This window comes from Mesoplodon bidens (genome assembly GCF_964165515.1).
Source record: "Mesoplodon bidens genome assembly, chromosome: 19".
Classification (NCBI taxonomy): Eukaryota; Metazoa; Chordata; class Mammalia; order Artiodactyla; family Ziphiidae; genus Mesoplodon; species Mesoplodon bidens.
The window spans coordinates 19,037,745-19,056,214 of NC_138179.1; the positions used below are offsets into that span (position 1 = coordinate 19,037,745).

At 41.9% G+C, this 18,470-nt stretch overlaps 1 protein-coding gene across 3 annotated transcripts in view; it reads right to left on the minus strand.

Annotated features, from left to right (window-relative positions):
• The window catches only part of ZZEF1 (zinc finger ZZ-type and EF-hand domain containing 1), a 112,971-nt gene that overhangs the window by 81,448 nt on the left and 13,053 nt on the right, over window positions 1–18,470 (minus strand). For all 3 annotated transcript variants that reach the window (XM_081219635.1, XM_081219634.1, XM_081219633.1), the window contains exons 2-7: window positions 13,477–13,621; window positions 9,588–9,782; window positions 7,892–8,063; window positions 5,986–6,185; window positions 4,084–4,294; window positions 550–666 (exon numbers count right to left, since the gene is read on the minus strand). In XM_081219635.1, coding sequence (XP_081075761.1) covers window positions 550–666; window positions 4,084–4,294; window positions 5,986–6,185; window positions 7,892–8,063; window positions 9,588–9,782; window positions 13,477–13,621 — 1,040 coding nt within the window. The remainder of the gene's footprint in view (window positions 1–549; window positions 667–4,083; window positions 4,295–5,985; window positions 6,186–7,891; window positions 8,064–9,587; window positions 9,783–13,476; window positions 13,622–18,470) is intronic.

Sequence of the window (18,470 nt, forward strand, 5' to 3'; positions counted from 1 at the left end):
TGCCGGGGGCATGGCTCTGATCCCTGGTCGGGGAACGAAGATCCCCACATGCCACATGGTGTGGCCAAAAAAGAAAAAAACAACAACAAAAAACCCTGTCTAGATAGCTCAGGGCCTGGTTTGTACTCTAACAGGGCTCACTGTGACAGAGCTGAGTGTCCCCACACTACGCGACCCCTCAAACAGCTAGCAGGGTGTCCTTTCCCAGGTCTATGGACAACCAGGCTTGTTAGACCTGTTCATGGAGACAGCAGGTGCTGGGCTGGGGATGTGAGGGAACTGAGAGGCTTTGCATTCTGGACTTCGAGACCCCTGCTCTAGCTGAATCTGAGGATTACTCTCCACCCACCCCCAATTCCTGAGGGCAGGTGTACTGCTAGATCATGGAGTTTACACGGGTGCACCGTTATTTCACTTTCTTTTCAGTCACTACAAATGATTCTTTAAAAAAAAAATCTTTAAAAGATTTTAAAATTAAAAAAACAAAAAAGACTTATCAAGCACATATGCCCTCTATCCCCCACCAGCCCTTATCAACCTTAATTTTACCTAGTTATCCTTATGAGGAAGCTGTCCACTTCTTCCAGAACGTTGGGAGACAGGAAAGTTGAGAAATCTGTAGATCCTGGTGAGAGGGAAAGTGGAGGCATGTGCTGCAGTGCCTTCCTAGGAGTGTAAAATGTGCAATCAGAACAATCCCTGGCAAACAATAAACTTAATAATACAATTTTAGACAAAAAAAATTGTTGGAAGCTTGTTTGGATTAATCCCTTATCAAGAAACAGTGTTCCTACAGAGAACCTGGTACATAACACAGATCAGCCTTTTTCCTGCAGGGGTCCTGGTGCTAAACAGTTTAATGGGGTTTCTTTCTTTTCTTTTCTTTTTTCTTTAAGAGTTCCATTTCCCTCTATAAAAGCTCATTCAACCCTCTGGAAGCAAGTGTTCATTTTAAGTAGTATGAGCAAAAGACATATGTCTACAGAAAAACCCTGAGTTCTTAGAATACTTGACCCCAGGGGCAGAGCTGTTTGTGACACACACAAAAAATTCATCTTCAGATCTCTTGTATCTAAAGATGCATCATGATATGTTTATTTTATCCTAAACATATCAGCACCTGTCACCTTCTCTATTCCTTCCTGTGTTTCTTGGCCTTTCTACCTCAGAGTCTGCTTTAATGTTTCTCTTTTCTCATCTCCTTTTACAATAGCTTTACCTCCTCTGGACCAGCAGTCATCTAATAAATTTATGCAACAAAATATTACTGAGTCCTACTTGTGCCAGCAACTGTGCTAGGCAATGAGTGTACCATGAACAATGTGAAGGTACAGAAAAAGTCACTCAAAATTCTACACTTGATAGTCATTTTATGATAATAGTAGTGGGAATCCCTGAAACTATTTTATTTCTACATCTCACAACAGAGACAAAACAGCAAGGCTAACACTGTGTCAGCTTCCACTATGCTCTCGTTTCTTGTCCCCTCTATATGAGCTGCATCAGTAGGGCAGCTACACTAACATATAGTCGATCAACAAGGTCTAAAGCCCCTAAGTGGCATGCAAGGATTTACAGAATTTATTTCCACTTTTGTTTCATAATATTTTTTCCTTACTTATTTTTCCTCACTGATTTTTTAAAATAATTTTTAAATTTTAGAATAGTTTTAAGATCACTGATATTTAAAAGTTAGGAGTGACGATACCATTGCCGATTAACTATTACAACTGTTTAGGGATATATCTGTTCTTCAACAATGTGGCATAGCTTCACAAAAATAAGGCAGAAAACGTTTCCTCTTCCCCTTCCTGAAAATTCAGTCCATAAAGTAGGGCTGTGCAAGGTAGGCACTCGTGTGTCTTTGGGTGGGTGCATGGGTGGGGTGCATGGTGGCCCAGAGCGAGGTATTAGAGTGCGGTACTGAGCAAAGGGACAGCCTGGCATGGAATGCAAGCACCAAGAGGGTGAGGAGGGTGTCCAGTCAAGGGCCAGGGAGGTGGGAGACTAGTTATATAGAGCGGGATTGTTTAAATAAGTAAATATTTTAGGGATGATGGGAGCCAGGTTTCTCACAATCACAGAAGGAGTTACAAATAGAGAAGGGGAGAAAACTAGAATGAATAGTAGTGCTGGATTAGAATTAGAAGTTATCAGAGTTTATTAGAAGTATAAACTCAGAGTTTTCAGTGTTACAGATACAGAAATAAATATAGGTGTCAATGTGTCTGTGCATACACATGTGTCTATTAGTTACACACAAACATGTATTTCCCAGCTGTGTACACTGAGAGAAGCAACACTCCAACAGCAATGAGTTTAGTTTGTTTAGTTTCTAAACACAACTCTCCACTAAGAGTGACCATGACTCCTGAGCAAAACAGCTGATCCTAGGACTATGGCAGGGAACATTCAAGATAAGCCTGGAATATCTTGTTGTAAGGAAGTGTTCCAAGAATATGAGGACATATCAAAAGGACATATGAACCAGACTGAAGGGGTTCCCATCAAACAAATCTGGGCCAATCTTACCGTCAAAACTGTGATGGATTATAACTCAGGGAATAAAACAGGAATCTTGAGTCATACCAATATAAAGTTTGATGAGAAATGGGATATTGACATAGTCTCAAAGTACCTCCTCACAAAATATTTATTAATTACAAAGGGAAAAGAGTTCTTTTACACTGGAAAAGTATGGCAGACACCACTTTCATCAAAGGGTCGAAGTTAACATCACCAAACTAGTAATAGGACAATCTGAAGCTGTGTGTCGCTGATGGGATGCAATGAGAACCCATCATCACTTCTATGATATTCCTGCCCAAGACACAAAATCTAATCTTAATCATGATGAAACTTCAGATAAACCAAGACTGAAGGACGCTCTTCAAAATAACTGACCTATAATTTCAAAAGCGTCAAAGTCTTAAAAGTCAAGGAAAGACAGAGGAATTGTTCCTTACTGAAGGAAACAACAGAGACATGACAATGAAATACCAAGTATGATTCTGGACTGGATCCTTTTGCTACAAAGGACATTACCGAGACCACTAGCAAAATTTGAACGGGATCTGAGAATTAGATGGTAGCAATGTGTATCAATGTTAATTTCCTGATTTTGATGGTTGTAGCAGCATGTTCTCATTTGCAGGAAATACATACTAAATAAAATATTCAGGAACCATAGGGCATCAGGTTAGCAAATTACTCTCAACTGGCTCAGGAAGAAGCTACTTTTTCTTTTTGCATAGAATTTGCAATATTTCTCGAAGTTTGAAAATTTTTTTATTTTTTAAATTTTAAAACAGGCAGGAAGAAAGGAGTCTGGCCAAATATTACCCTTCAGATCTAGCACTGCCAGCAGTATTATTTGCTGAAGAGTTTTATTTAATAGCAATAACAAAGCTCAAAAGACATCTACAGAAAGAAATATTAGCTATCTCTTTTATCTGATATTTTGATAGCCTGCGCTAAGAGTGCCCATTATCAGTTACTAAACTTAAATATAACACGAATACTTCATTGCTACTGAAGCTGGCTGCTTTGCCTTATAGATTACCACTGAGTCTTTTTGCCCTAACAGTTTTTAGAAGAAAATTTTCAAAGGTACTCTATATTTAAAAATAAATTAATTTGGTGTCCTTGAAAAGATTTGACTCTTTAGTGAAAAGAGCTTTGAACCTAGGGCCTAGGTCCAAAGACCTAGATTCAAACTGATCCATCACTGCCTGGTCATATACCTCAGGGAAGGTCACCGTATCCTTGTCTATAAAACAGGGATAATTTTTACAGATACATTTTACGACATAAGTAGGTAAATAATATATAGCATCTGAAGGTGTTTTATCCCATATAAATTGCTATGTAAATGTGAACAATTGTTCCCCAGTGGATAAGGAAGAGGAATGGCATGTGGGACCCCCTCACAAGATAGGAGCTGAAGGCACAAACAGGAAACAACAGGGCACCTGGGGCCCAGCTGTTGACTGAGTCTCGATGATCAAAGGCTGCTCAGTGACTCGCCCTAAAGGGTTAGAGAATGAGCGCCCCGTGACAAGCCTGGAAAGCAGAGCGACTTACTGAGTGTTGCGTAGCACTGTTTGGACAAAGGCGGGATTTGTCTCCATGGAAGCCGTCACCAGAGATGTCAGCAGAGACCAATACCATATTGCAGAAGCATCTGAGACTGAGACCCCAGACTTCTTGACTCTCTGAAAGCCAACAGCCCTCAGACCATGAATTCTAGTGTCACATCCATCACTAAGACAACGCTTTATGTTAATCTGGACATCTGTCAAGCGCAAACAACAAATTCAGTATTGGATTAACTTCTTCAGTTCAGCACAATTCTAGGCTTCCAACTAAAAGCAAGATAGTAATTCACATTTCGAAAAGAAAATTCTGAAGATATACTTTGATGCCAGAAATAAACGATGTGTGCAATGGAGCTAGTATATATAATAAATTTGTCAAAAAAGCATTGACCAATCTAAGGAGTCAAAAGAATCATGTGTAAAACTAAGGGTGGCTTAAATCTTTATATCACAAAGCTTCACAGGCATTTATGAGTTCTGATAATTAACACAAAGTGCATTTTTAAAATCCTGATTAAATACACGGTAAGAAAATGTCTAAAAATATTTCCTAGAGTTCCGAAATTTGGATGTTGTCATGAAACAGCAGCTGGCTCATAGCAGTTGTGAGAATTTCTTTTTAATTATCAAGTCCAGATAAATGGCACAGGCATGACTCACTTTTAAGAGCTGTCGTAATTTCTTATTTGGGTTGGAAAGGAGGTGAGAAGTTTAAAAGGACCCAATTTAGAGAAAAGACCACCACAGTGTAAGACAGGAAGCTTCTACTCCACAAGCTTAACTACTTCTTTGCCCAGGGGTGAGACACAAAGACTCTACCTCCCCAGGCCTCAGTTCCTTTGAGCAAAGTAAGAATACTTCTTTTGGCCCAGGAAAGCATTAGAAGAAATGAGACAAAACATGAAGCATTCCGGCTCCCTGAATGAAATAAGCCTGGAAAGAAATCACAGAATTGTGATTATTTCCAAAATGCTATGTGTGAAGCAAGGTTATAATAGTATAAAAATGGAAACAACCTAAATGTCCAAGAATAAAAGGCTTGTTAAAATTAAGGCATATTCTTACAACACTAAATAAAGGTGTGCATGAATATATGATAAGACAACACGTTAAAAAGTCACAAAAGAGCGTGTACAAAATATCACCTTTTTTTGTAAAAAGATATGTATAGATATATGTAAATATATATATATGCAAAACTATCTTTTATTTTTAAAAATGTGTATCTATATATGTGCGTGTGTGTGTGTACTGATACACACAGACATACACACACACACAGAAATATAAGAAAAGGTCTGCAAGGATCCATATCAACAGATTCACAGCGACAATCCCTGGGTAGTGGGATTTTTTTTTTTTTTTTTTTTTTTTTTTTTTTTTTTTTTTTTTTTTTTTTTTTTGCCGTATGCGGGCCTCTCACTGTTGTGGCCTCTCCCGTTGCGGAGTACAGGCTCCGGATGCGCAGGCTCAGCGGCCATGGCTCACGGGCCCAGCCGCTCCGCGGCATATGGGATCCTCCCGGACCGGGGCACGAACCCGTATCCCCTGCATCGGCAGGCGGACTCTCAACCACTGCGCCACCAGGGAGGCCCGGGTAGTGGGATTTTGAATAATTTTTATCTAAATATTTCTAATTTTCTAATAAGAAAACAAAAATAAAATATTTTTAATTAAAATAGGCTTTACTGCTTTTCTATAACATTTAAAAACACTGAATAGGCGAAATAATGACCACTTTCATGTATATGATGAGAAGCAAATCAGATCTCCAAAGAAAAGCAAACAGCTTTTCTACTTCAGAGGTCTTCCCGCCAAAAAACATGACTTCTTCCTCCCCTCCCAATCCCCTTAGTTAGAAGGGCAAGACGTATCTTGGTTGACTCACAGAGCTGACTGATGTTGGCATTTTCCAGCAGTGTCACATAGCCAGTGACATTGCTGGGAATGTGCACGTCGCGGACTTCCTGAAGATCGCTGGCACTCCTCCCCACAGCTACAGTCACCTGCTGCGGCATGTAGCTCTGGTCAGTGGCAGCCACTGCAATGGACAGGTGCCTAAGCACAACATCTGGCTTCATTTTTAAACTGGAAAACACGGAGAGCAGAAACTACAAGTGTTTATACAGGTTGAGAACTGGCAGGGCCCACAAGTCCCATCTCTAAGATCTTACATGTGATATACCACAAGACTGATTCCCCTAAAAGCAACTAACTTGAAATGCTGGCTATTAGTTTCAAAGCCCTTATGACCGTCCCAAGTTTCTAAAATTCCTTTCAGTTCAAGATCAATCTTCTGTTTCTTTTTAAGCTACTAATACAAGCAGGAAAGTACAATATGAACAGTCTAACAAAATCCCTTTACCTGGCAAGAAGCAAATTTCTAAACTGCATGCAAAGAACTGGGTATATTCCCTCATGTATAGATGGCTAAAGAGCATATTTATCCTCTATGAGAAAACAAGGTAATTATTTCTGTTTCCACCAACTGAAATCAGCCCATTTTCCGAAGGGACAGGTGAAATTTTAGATAGCAGCTTCATCATAGTTTACTGTCATCTATTCCACTCCAGTGGGGGAGTTCCCTGGAGGTTCAGTGGTTAGGACTCCGTGTTTCCACTGCAAGGGGGTACGGGTTCGATCCCTGGTCAGGGAACTAAGATCCCCCCACGTGCTGTGTGGGGGTGGGGGAAAAAAAATTCCACTCCAGGATTCCTGACCACTCCCGTTCCCTCTTTCTCTACTAAACTGGCCAACTTAGTTGTACATAAATTTTTTAAATGTGCAGAAAAAATCTTGAGAAGTAAAATCACATCAGATATAAGAAAAGTACTTGTCCCTTGTGATATTAATCTTCCTGAAAACCTAGTGAAAAAGATCTGAAATCCGTATCATAAAATATTAGTCAAATGCTAATTTTCTCCCTTAAAATACCAAGTAAAGAAATTATCCATATTTATGAATATATGAACCAGGTTAGATAATTTTACAGGATTCCTTTAACTTGATTCTTTTCTTTTTTAATAATTTTTTAATACATTTTTATTTATTTATTTTTGGCTGCATTGGGTCTTCGTTGCTGCGCGCGGGCTTTCTCTAGTTGCAGCGAGCGGGGGCTACTCTTTGTTGTGGTGTGCGGGCTTCTCATTGCAGTGGCTTCTCTTGTTGTGGAGCATGAGCTCTAGGTGCTCAGGCTTCAGTAGTTGTGGCACGTGGGCTCAGTAGTTGTGGCACATGAGCTCAGTAGTTGTGGCTCGTGGGCTCTTGAGCGCAGGCTCAGTAGTTGTGGCGCACAGGCCTAGTTGCTCTGTGGCATGTGGGATCTTCCCGGACCAGGGCTTGAACCCGTGTCCCCTGTACTGGCAGGTGGATTCTTAACCACTGCGCCACCAGGAAAGTCCTAACTTGATTCTTTTTTTTTTTTGCAGTACGCAGGCCTCTCACTGTTGTGGCCTCTCCCGTTGCGGAGCACAGGTTCTGGACACTCAGGCTCAGCGGCCATGGCTCACGGGCCCAGCTGCTCCGCGGCATGTGGGATCTTCCCGCACCGGGGCACGAACCTGTGTCCCCTGCATCGGCAGGCGGATTCTCAACCACTGCGCCACCAGGGAAGCCCCTAACTTGATTCTTAAAGCATTTTTCCAGATAGTCACAAGAAGAAAAACACTAGCCAGTTAAGTAGAAAATATTCTAAAATTTTAAAAAATAATTTTTTAACACATTGATGGGATAAGAGAAAGAAAGTGGGTAATTTTCTTGGACTTTCACTCAAGAATTGGTATTATAGCACCCACCGAATCCAGTGTGAGCGGGCACTGCCATCTGACTGCCAGTATGATGACGTTTCTCCATTTGTCATCTTGTCAATGTCTGCAGGGTTGGAGGATGTTTCTATATAAGCATAGCACTTTGCTACTGACTTGAGTTTGTCCATCTCTGGACTTCTAGTTAGATCTCCAGGGCTCTCTGCAAGAAAAACCAGATTTTATCATGACATCTCTTTCACAAAGAATTTTTTAAAAGATCATTTAAAATATCTAGCAGAAATATGCTTGGCACTTTGGCCCTAGAAAAATAAATGCTCCTTAAAATCTCCTTCCGAATTGGAGAACACGTATAAAGCAGAAGGACTGCTCCATGAGCTGACTGTAGAACAACACAAATCCACTGGTATATCTGCAAAACCACCCAAGAGATGAATATGATGTCTTATGGTTTGAATTTACATTTCTTTAATTATGAGTGAGATTTTTTTAAGCCACTTGTTTGTAAGCCACTTGCGTTTCTGAGTATGGCCTGGTCCTGCCCTCATCTATTTTTGTTACTGGGTCACAAGTCTTCTTATCAATTTATATATTTTATGTACATTATGTAATGTATATATACACATACATAGTAAGTAATATTTACTGACTGTTTACTGTGAACCAGGAACTTTTCTACACATTTTTATGTATTAATTCATTTTAGAGATGAGGAAACTAAGGCAATTAGGTAATTGCCCAAGGTCAGAGTTAGTAAAAAAAAAAAATTGAGTCTGTCACAATGTTACAAAATATACTTTTGTTCCCTAAAATGTCATTTGTCTTTTGACTCTGCTTGTATTTTTTGCTGTACAGAAATTTAAATTTGCATACAGTCTAACTTATAATCTTTTCTTTTGTAGTTTTTGAGTTTCATGTCCTGCTCAGAAAGGTTTTCCCATGTCAGGGTTTTTAGCTCTTATAGCTTTCTTTTTGGTTGAACTTTTTAATCCATCTGCAAGTTATTTTCGTGAATACAGTGGGTTAAGAATCTTGTTTTATTTTTTTCTGCAAATGGCTAACCAGTTCCCTAACCCAACTTGTTTGCTAATTCACCTTTCCAACCTGACGTGTAATGCTAACTATATCTGGTACTATATTCCCACATGTATTTGGGTCTATTTCTGGATTCTTATTATGTTCCACAGACCTGCCAATTCACAGTATCAACTTTTGTTGTGGTCACTAAGTGAGTCTGTAGTGGCTTCCCTCATTTACTGAACAACTATTCACAGAGTACCTACTACGCGGCAGGCATAGTTCCAGGTGCCAAGTATAATGAAGCGAACAGACAGACAAAAACGCAAGTAAATACTAATGCTACAACCTCAGATGACGGTAAGTGCCATTCAGACTATTAAACCTGCAAAGGGGATAGTAACCAAAAGGTGGGGAGTGGCAGGGGTGGGGGCATTAGTTAGATAAGAGTAATGAGAAAAGGCCTTCCTGAAGTCACATCTGAGCGGAGACTTGGGGTTATGAAGAGGGTGAGAGGGAGGGGGAGGGGAAGGAGAGGGGGAGGGGAAAGGCAGAGCAGGTCACATTCTTGTGCTACAAACTGGTCACTATTACATGTTCAGAAATAAAAGCAGGGAGAAGTGTTGGCTCATCCTATCAATAAATACCACACTTGGAAGAAACGATGCTCACGCCTTCTCAAGAACACCCCCCACCCCCGCACACGTACCCTTTTCTTTTTGTACCAGTTGATCCAGAGAGTCCTTCAGAACAGAAGCCCTCATGGTGCTCATGTTATTGCAGTGGTCCAACATAGGGTAGGGGATGACGGTGCTAGAGAGCCGGTTGCGATGCAGGAAGCGCAGGATCATTGACGAGTGAACATCCAGGCCCTCCTTGGACTCTGAAAATATGTCTATGAAACCTAAGCAGACAAAATCCATCTTTGGTGTTTTCGGGAACCCACCACAGTAGTTTCCACATCCCCTGCCTGGCGGCCTCTCTGAATTAGCTGAATTAAAAGCAGCTGGTAAGAATCCTCACTGATAGTTTCAGCTTTAATCACGGAAAAATCTAAAAAGGCTTTTAAGAAGTGAATCAGTGGTAATCTCAATTTAAAAATTAACTTCATTGTAGTTTAACAGAAAGTTTAGAAGACTCAGAATAGTGATTATTTGTTTCAATCCAAGCTTCAAATTTTTATAAGTTTAATTTATAAACCTAAATACTAACTTGAAATTTTTAAAGAAGTTTTGCATATAGAATGTGGGCTAGGAATAAAGTTTATCACGTTAGAGAGTAAAGGCATAACTGCTTTTATACTAAGCTACAAAAGACCACAATAATGAAAATATAACCACTGCCCTGACCACAATTCCCGATGGCATCTTATAGTTTTTAAGGTCCTTCCACACACAGCACCTCTTTTGGTCCCCACAATAAGGTGGGGGGGGGTGGAGGGGGGGTGGAGGGAGGGGGAGAGAAGGCACCGAAGGTACTGGTATCCTCCTCTTACAACTGAGGAAAATGAGGCTCAGGTGACAGACCAAGACAATAAAAAAGGGGTAGCTCCTCGCACTGCCTCCGGGTGCTCCCTCCACCATTCCAGTTTTTTCTCTCCAGTGTGGCTCCTCTGGAGTCTCCCCCATCTGTCCATCCCTCTGGCCACTGCCCAGGCTCTGGCCTCAACACCGCCCATTCATACCCCTCCCCAGATATCCTAAGCGGCTCCCCTGGCTGCATTTTGTCTGACATTAACTTGAGTAATCTTACAAAAACACAAAACAGGCCATATCTACCCTGTTTAAAATCCTTTCATGGTTCCTCATAACCTACAATAATATGTTTTCAACTGAGATGCACATAACCCAGGGGGTTAAGTGAAGAGAGAATAAACAAGGCAGCTTTTCCTGGAGCTCAGATATGCTTGTAGAATTGGGGAGGATTGTTTTTCTTTTTGTTTTGCTTTCTAATTAAAACAAAAGTACATATATTATAATTTTATCATTTGATAAACTGTCACAAACTGAACACACCCACGTAAGCAGCACCTAGAGCAGGACTCCAGAAGTCTGCAGGGGAAACTACTTTTAAGTGTGAAACAGAAACATTGTATGAGAGCAGAAGGAAACTTTGCATTGATTTTTTTTTCTTTTTGCGGTACACGGGCCTCTCACTGTTGTGGCCTCTCCCGTTGCGGAGCACAGGCTCCGGACGCGCAGGCTCAGCGGCCATGGCTCACGGGCCCAGCCGCTCCGCGGCATGTGGGATCTTCCCAGACCGGGGCACGAACCCGTGTCCCCTGCATCGGCAGGCGGACTCTCAACCACTGCACCACCAGGGAAGCCCTGCATTGATTTTTAAAGATAAACAGAAGATTGAGGAGAAACTGTGCCCTTGAAGCAGCCCATTTGATTCTGCCCCCTACACAAAACCCAGAGACACTGGTTTGATTTCCCAAGCCGCAGAAGTTGATGCCATTCCTTGCCTCTCCTCTTACAGTTCTTTTCTAAGCAGATGCCCACAGTAATACCCAAACCTCACATGATGACGCTGCTGATGCTGCACTGATCTCAGAATCCGTGTGATGCTTGTAATGGGAAAACTTTTGTCATATGCTGAAACAGTCCCGGTAAAGGGACTGTCTCTCTTTTAAACATTCAGCACCCATACAATGAGAAACAAAAGGAATAAGTGTCAGTCTGGGTTGGACAGAGGGACCAGGGAACTAGGATCCCACCAGAGAGGTGAGGTCAGCTCACCAAGGTTCAGCCTAGGACTGCGAAAAACAACTCTTTTAAGTTGGCTGTTGATAAAAATTTTGAGTAGAAAGTCCTAACTCATTGGGATTTCCCTGGTGATCCAGTGGCTAAGACTCTGAGCTCCTAATGCAGGGGGCCTGAGTTCCATCGCTGGTTGGGGAACTAGATCCCACATGCATGCCACAACAGAGTCCGCATGCCGCAACTAAAACCCGGCGCAGCCAAAATAAATAAATAAAATAAATAATTTAAAAAAATAAAGTAGCGCTACCTTCAGTGTTGTAATTAAACAAAAGAAAGAAAGAAAGAAAGTCCTAACTCACAACCCTGCTAATAAGGTAAGAACCTTGGGATCTGGACCCCCAACTTTTCTAACCTAATCTCCCCCTCTCCTCAAGGTCACCCAGAGCAATGGTGCACTAAGTATTGGTGGATCCCCTGGTCTCCACTCCTTTCCTCTCCTCCCAAAACATCTCTTTGAAGTGTTCAAATAAACTGATGCTATCCACATGCTGGTAACACAGAGGTGGGAGTAATAAGTAAATGCCAAGATGTAAGTTAGTTATGCATAATTCAAAGCATAATTTTAACTGCCATGAGAATAGGAGAAAAGTTAACATGTACAAGTTACCTATAACACTCTATAAAAACTACACAATTAAAGACAATTTGAGGAAGAGTGGAAATAGACATTCTTCATTGAGATACAGAAACCATCCTTCCCTAGCTCAACAGATCCTCAGCAGGAAGTCAGAGAGGTAAAGGTCAATCAGAGTTACATTTATGTATCCAACAAGTCTATCTGCCTCCTTGCTGCCCGAGCTCAGGCTCTATAATAAGTATTATGACTCTAAGTGCACAGAGCAGGAAAAGCTCTTGGATAAGATAAACTGAACCAAAAGGATGATATGCCAAGTTGTTTTTTTTTTTTCCTTTCAAACTCAATTGTTTTCTCACTAGGAAAAAAAAAAAAAGGTAATTTTATTTTGATTCTGTTTCTGAGCCCCCCAAAGAAACCATCAAAAACACAGACAAGGGGCTTCCCTGGTGGCGCAGTGGTTGAGAGTCCGCCTGCCGATGCAGGGGACACGGGTTCGTGCCCCGGTCTGGAAGGATCCCACATGCCGCGGAGCGGTTGGGCCCGTGAGCCATGGCCGTTGGGCCTGCGCGTCCGGAGCCTGTGCTCCGCAACGGGAGAGGCCACAACAGTGAGAGGCCCGCATACAGCAAAAAAAAAAAAAAAAAAAAAAAAAAACACAGACAAAATTTTTTCATAGGTATAATGTAGAAGTATTGCTTAATTTTAAGCTATTTTTATTCTTACTTAAATTTCAGAGTGATGGCTTTCTAAAAAAAACACTGGGTGCCTACCATGTGCCAAAAATTGTACTAAATATGAGGACACAACAGAAATAAAAGAGAAGGTTCCCTGCCCTTGTGGAGCTCACAGGATAAGAGTGAAGACAGACATTTACAAATAAGCGAGTAATAACTAATTAATTAATTACAACGGTAATATGTTGCAAAAAACGGATGCAGGATGCTAAGAGAACATACAGTTGGGGCCAAGGAAGGCTTCTTGAGAGACTGAAATAAAGAGATCCACTAAGGAAGGCAGTCTCATGACAAAGGTTCATAAAAATGGTAGAACTGCTCAACCAACACTGTACTGGGAAGCAAGAGAAATGATTATACTGAACACTAATTCAGACCACGAGCTTAATGAAGACTATCAGAGAAGCACATTTATTTCATGGTGCCCACAAGCTTGCCTAATTACAACCCACATTATAGCAAAGTTCATTTGGGCTTTAAGAGAGCGTTCTTCAGCATTCAGCACTCAGATGACAGCCTTACCTGGAACAAGAGAACAGGCTTGCAGCTGTCTGATGATATGGCTCAGCTCCCCTTGAAGATTAGCTCCACTGGAATTCTTGAGAGCCTCCAACATGTTCTCAGCATCAACGGTACCATCACCCTCGGCATCAAACTGGGCAAAGGCCTAAAAGACGAGATGCAAGAAAATCAGGTCTGTTCCAAATCCTGAATAATTTTTTTGACACTTCCCAAGACCAGTGATTTTGGTTGTTATTGTTGTTGTGGGAAGAGTTCCTATACATCATTCAAAGAACAAATACAGTCAGGATAGTAACTCACTATGCTCTGCAGAACGTGTGTGTAAGTATTGCTACACGTATGCACAATTTCATCATCTCATCTCTTTCAAGAGAGTAAGCCCCCTTCCCCCAAATAATTTCAGAAGAAAGCAACCACTGCAAAAATGTTCAGCTGGTTACAAAGTGCCAAAAACAAAGCATTGGCTTAGGGTAGCACCTCAGGTTTATCCGGGCTGTTTCTTTTAAACACTCTTTGGACACGAGAGCTAACTTGGTTTATCTACTTCATAGCCCTGTTTTCACTAACATTTAACCATAATCTAATTTACTCCCTGTTCATGTTGGGCCATCTGGGGAACCGTGTACAGCATGGGACTTGGCTTGAATCCTGCTCTGTCACTAACTGGCCATGTGACTTTACACATATTTCTTGGCCTCCGTAAGCCTCAGCTTCTTGATCTGAACAATGGAGCAAATATTACCAAACTCACAGACTGCTGCCTGGATTAAGTACCATTGGCACAGAGCCCAGTACAGTGAAAGCACAGGAGCAGTGCAAAGCGGTCCTCTTCTCCTTTCTAATCTGCACTGTTACCTCCTCTTGTGTCCCTGACCCTCTCTCACATCCTAAAGACTTTCCTCACCCAGCAGCTGCCCCTCTCCCCAGATCTCAAGCCCTCCTTCATCAGGGGCTTCTTTCTTCCTGCAGATACACTCACTCACAAGCATCCCTCACCATGAAATACTTTAGGAGTCTTCTACCTCCTTTCTAAGTAACCCTCTCTCTTTCTTAAAATTCCTGCCCTCTTTCCTTAGTTCCCCCCTCCAAGAAAAATGGAAATGTCCCACTGACGATTCATGACTGACACAAATACCCCTATTTCCATTACAGACCTCTGAACAATGCAGTGTTTAATAGGAACATATGCAAATTCCTGTTTGGGTCCAAAAACCATGGACATAAATGCAGGAAGGGGGACAGAGTTTAGAGGTAGAATGTGGGAGAAAGATTACAGCATTCTTGGGGGAGGGGGGTGGGAGGGAGGCTCGAGAGGTAGGGGATAGGTGTATACATAGAGCTGATTCACTTTGTTCTACAGCAGAAACTAACCCAACATTGTAAAATAATTATACTCCAATTAAAAAAAAAAGATTGGGGCTTCCCTGGTGGCGCAGTGGTTAAGAATCTGCCTGCCAATGCAGGGGACACGGGTTCGAGTCCTGGTCCGGGAAGATCCCACATGCCGTGAAGCAACTAAGCCCGTGTGCCACAACTACTGAGGCTGCACTCTAGAGCCCGTGAGCCACAGCTACCAAAGTCTGCGTGCCACAACTACTGAAGCCCACATGCCTAAAGCCCGTGCTCCACAACAAAGAGAAGGCCACCAAAATGAGAAGCCCACGCACCACAGCAAAGAGTGGCCCCCACTCTCCGCAACTAGAGGTAGCCCGTGCGCAGCAATGAAGACCCAGTGCAGCCAAAAATAAAAATAAATAAAATTATTTTGAAAAAAAAGAGATTATAGCATTCTTTTTGCCTCTACTTCTTTTGGGGGATTATCCAAAGAGTTAACAGGCTACATTTATCCAAAAAGTTATCAAAGGCTACACTAATGAAGGCATAATGCTCAGAAGGAGGGAAGATACCATCCTGTTCTTTTCTGATTAGACCCAATCAGGAAAGCTGAGCTTAGCTGGGAAGTCACACACCCAAAGTAAATGAAATAGAAGAGATCAGAGGAAGAGATCCTGATGAAGAGAAGACTAGAAATTGCCCTGTGAGAAGAGCTGAAGGACCATGGAATCTTCAGTGAGGAGAAAAGATGACTGGGAGTAATAGACTCCTCTTCAAATACCTGATGGGTTGTAACGGGAAGGAGCAGTTAAGGTCATTAGATAGAAGCTAGAGGGAAAAGCTCATCATAAAGATGGACGTGTCTGGATGAATGGATAAAGAAGATGTGGTACATATATAATGGAATATTACTCAGCCATAAAAAGAAATGAAATTGGGTCATTCGTAGAGATGCGGATGGACCTAGAGTCTGTCATACAGAGTGAAGTCAGAAAGAAAAACAAATATCGTATATTAACGAATATGTGTGGAATCTAGAAAAATGGTACAGATTAACCTACTTGCAGGGCAGGAGCAGAGATGCAGATGTAGAGAACGGACGTTTGGATATGGTGGGGAAGGGGAGGGTGGGAAGAACTGGGAGATTAGGTTTGACATAAATACACTACCATGTGTAAAATAGATAGCTAGTGGGAACCTGCTGTATAACAGGGAGCTCAGCTCAGTGCTATGTGATGGCCTAGTTGGGTGGGATGGAGGCAGGGCGGAAAAAGGAGGTGCGAGAGGCAGGGGATGTGCGTATGCGTATGGCTGATTCACTTCACTGTGCAGCAGAAACTAACACAACGTTGTAAAGCAACTGTACTCCAATAAAAAAAATAAATAACCTGCTGTATAAAAATAAATAAAATTCAAAAAATAAATAAATAAAATAAAATGAGATCAACATTTTATAAAATTCTTAAAATACTTATGCTTCATCAAAATAAAAAAAGATGGATGTGTCTGCTGTTAGTGGGGTATAAAGATGGATCAGGAGGCTCTAGAAGGAATGCCACCTCATCCCTCAAGGCTTCAGAGCAACAGATAAGACAACCAGCCAACAGGAGTGTTCAAAGAAGTCATACTAAACAAATGCATTTACCTCCGCTCCCTCATGAAATCCCACTAAGACAATATTATAAAGGGATTTTTTTTTAAAGCATAAGGACAAAGAGAACAGGAGATGTTACAATAGCAACAAAATTTTGGAAGCTGGGAAGCAGATGGATGAATAGTACCTCTCTAAATAAAACTGTACGTACACTGGATATATCAGCCATAAAGGGAGACTTGTGGGACAACTGGATATATTTTGGGGGGGACTGGGTATTAATTAAACAGAAATTTATGGAACAGTGAAGACCACTAACTGAAAACACTAGGCTACAGAAGAATATTAGAGAATGATCTCCTGTTAGTTGGAACAAAAAGCAAATATGCACTTCCCACTTTGGTACCAAATATATATAGATAGATACATAGATATATCTGAAAGAATAAACATCAAGATGTTAATAGTGGTAACACAGCAATCTACAGATGCTGCTTTTATAATAATAAAGAGGAAATTATAAATATTAAGAAATTTAAAGCACACCCCAATATAAAAAGTAGAGCCGATGGATATGGAGGGAGATAGAGCAGAAGCACACCTCTGTCTGCCCTGAGGTCCCAGGACGTGAATACGCAGTACGGATAACAGCTGCCTTCCAACTCCTTCACATTACAGCATAGTGAGAAAATAGTGTTTGTATGACTCGGCGTATGAGGGGATTAGTACAGCTGTAACCCATTAAATTGGGACTGACAGATGGTTTGGGAAGCTCTGAATTAATATTGAGCACTGGCTAAATGTTAAGCAGTGTTACATATCATTTATTCCTCATAACAGCAAAAGACCTTACTATTTAACCTCCCCATTTTATAGTTGTACAGAGAGGTCGGAGAACTTGCCCAAGGTCACACGGCTAGCATTCGACTACAAAGCTCCCAGAGCTCATGTTCTTCACCACGACTCCATTCTCCTTCCTTGGACCAGATAACCCCTGGGGTTCCTTGCAGTCCGGAGACCAAGTGCTCAAAACGCCTCTCTTATCCATCTCTTTCCTGCATCTGTAAAACTTGCTCTCAGCACCTTGTGCCCAAGTTAACTCAGTATCAACCTTAAAACTGAGGCTCTCTCTCTAAATTTCAAATAGCACTCAAGTCCTACTGCACTTCGAGTGCCACCTTCATCTCAAGTGCTGTTTGTTCCCAAATTCCCACACAACTCCTGCCGTTTATGGCTGATAAAAATCCTATATAAGCAAGGCTATATAAACGGTGACATTCTGCTATTTTTTTTAACTCTTTTTTTAAGATGTTGGGGGTAGGAGTTTATTAATTAATTTATTTATTTTTGCTGTGTTGGGTCTTCATTTCTGTGCGAGGGCTTTCTCTAATTGTGGCAAGCGGGGACCACTCTTCATCGCAGTGCGCGGGCCTCTCACTATCGCGGCCTCTCGTTGCGGAGCACAGGCTCCAGACGCGCAGGCTCAGTGGTTGTGGTTCACGGGCCCAGCCGCTCCGCGGCATGTGGGATCCTCCCGGACAGGGGCTCGAACCCGTGTCCCCTGCATTAGCAGGCAGATTCTCAACCACTGCGCCAAGGGAAGCCCCACATTCTGCTATTTTTAACAGACTCTGTTGATCTGTCAATAGTTAATGAATATGATAAAGAGAATTTTCAAACAAACAAAATAAAGACAGTTCGGGTGAGAAAAAATATCAGAAGAGCGTTGCTAACAGCTTCACCAAACGAATACGAGATTTCCTAACAGTCAGAAATTGTCCTTAAAGAGGGGCTTCCCTGGTGGTGCAGTGGTTAAGAACCCTCCTGACAATGCAGGGGACACGGGTTTGAGCCCTGGTCCGGGAAGATCCCACACGCCGCGGAGCAACTGAGCCCATGTGCCACAACTACTGAGCCTGCGCTCTAGAGCCCAAGAGCCACAACTACTGAAGCCAGCGCCTAGAGCCCATGCTCAGCAACAAGAGAAACCACCACAATGAGAAGCCCACGCACCGCAACGAAGAGTAGCCCCCGCTCAACGCAACTAGAGAAAGCCTGCACGCAG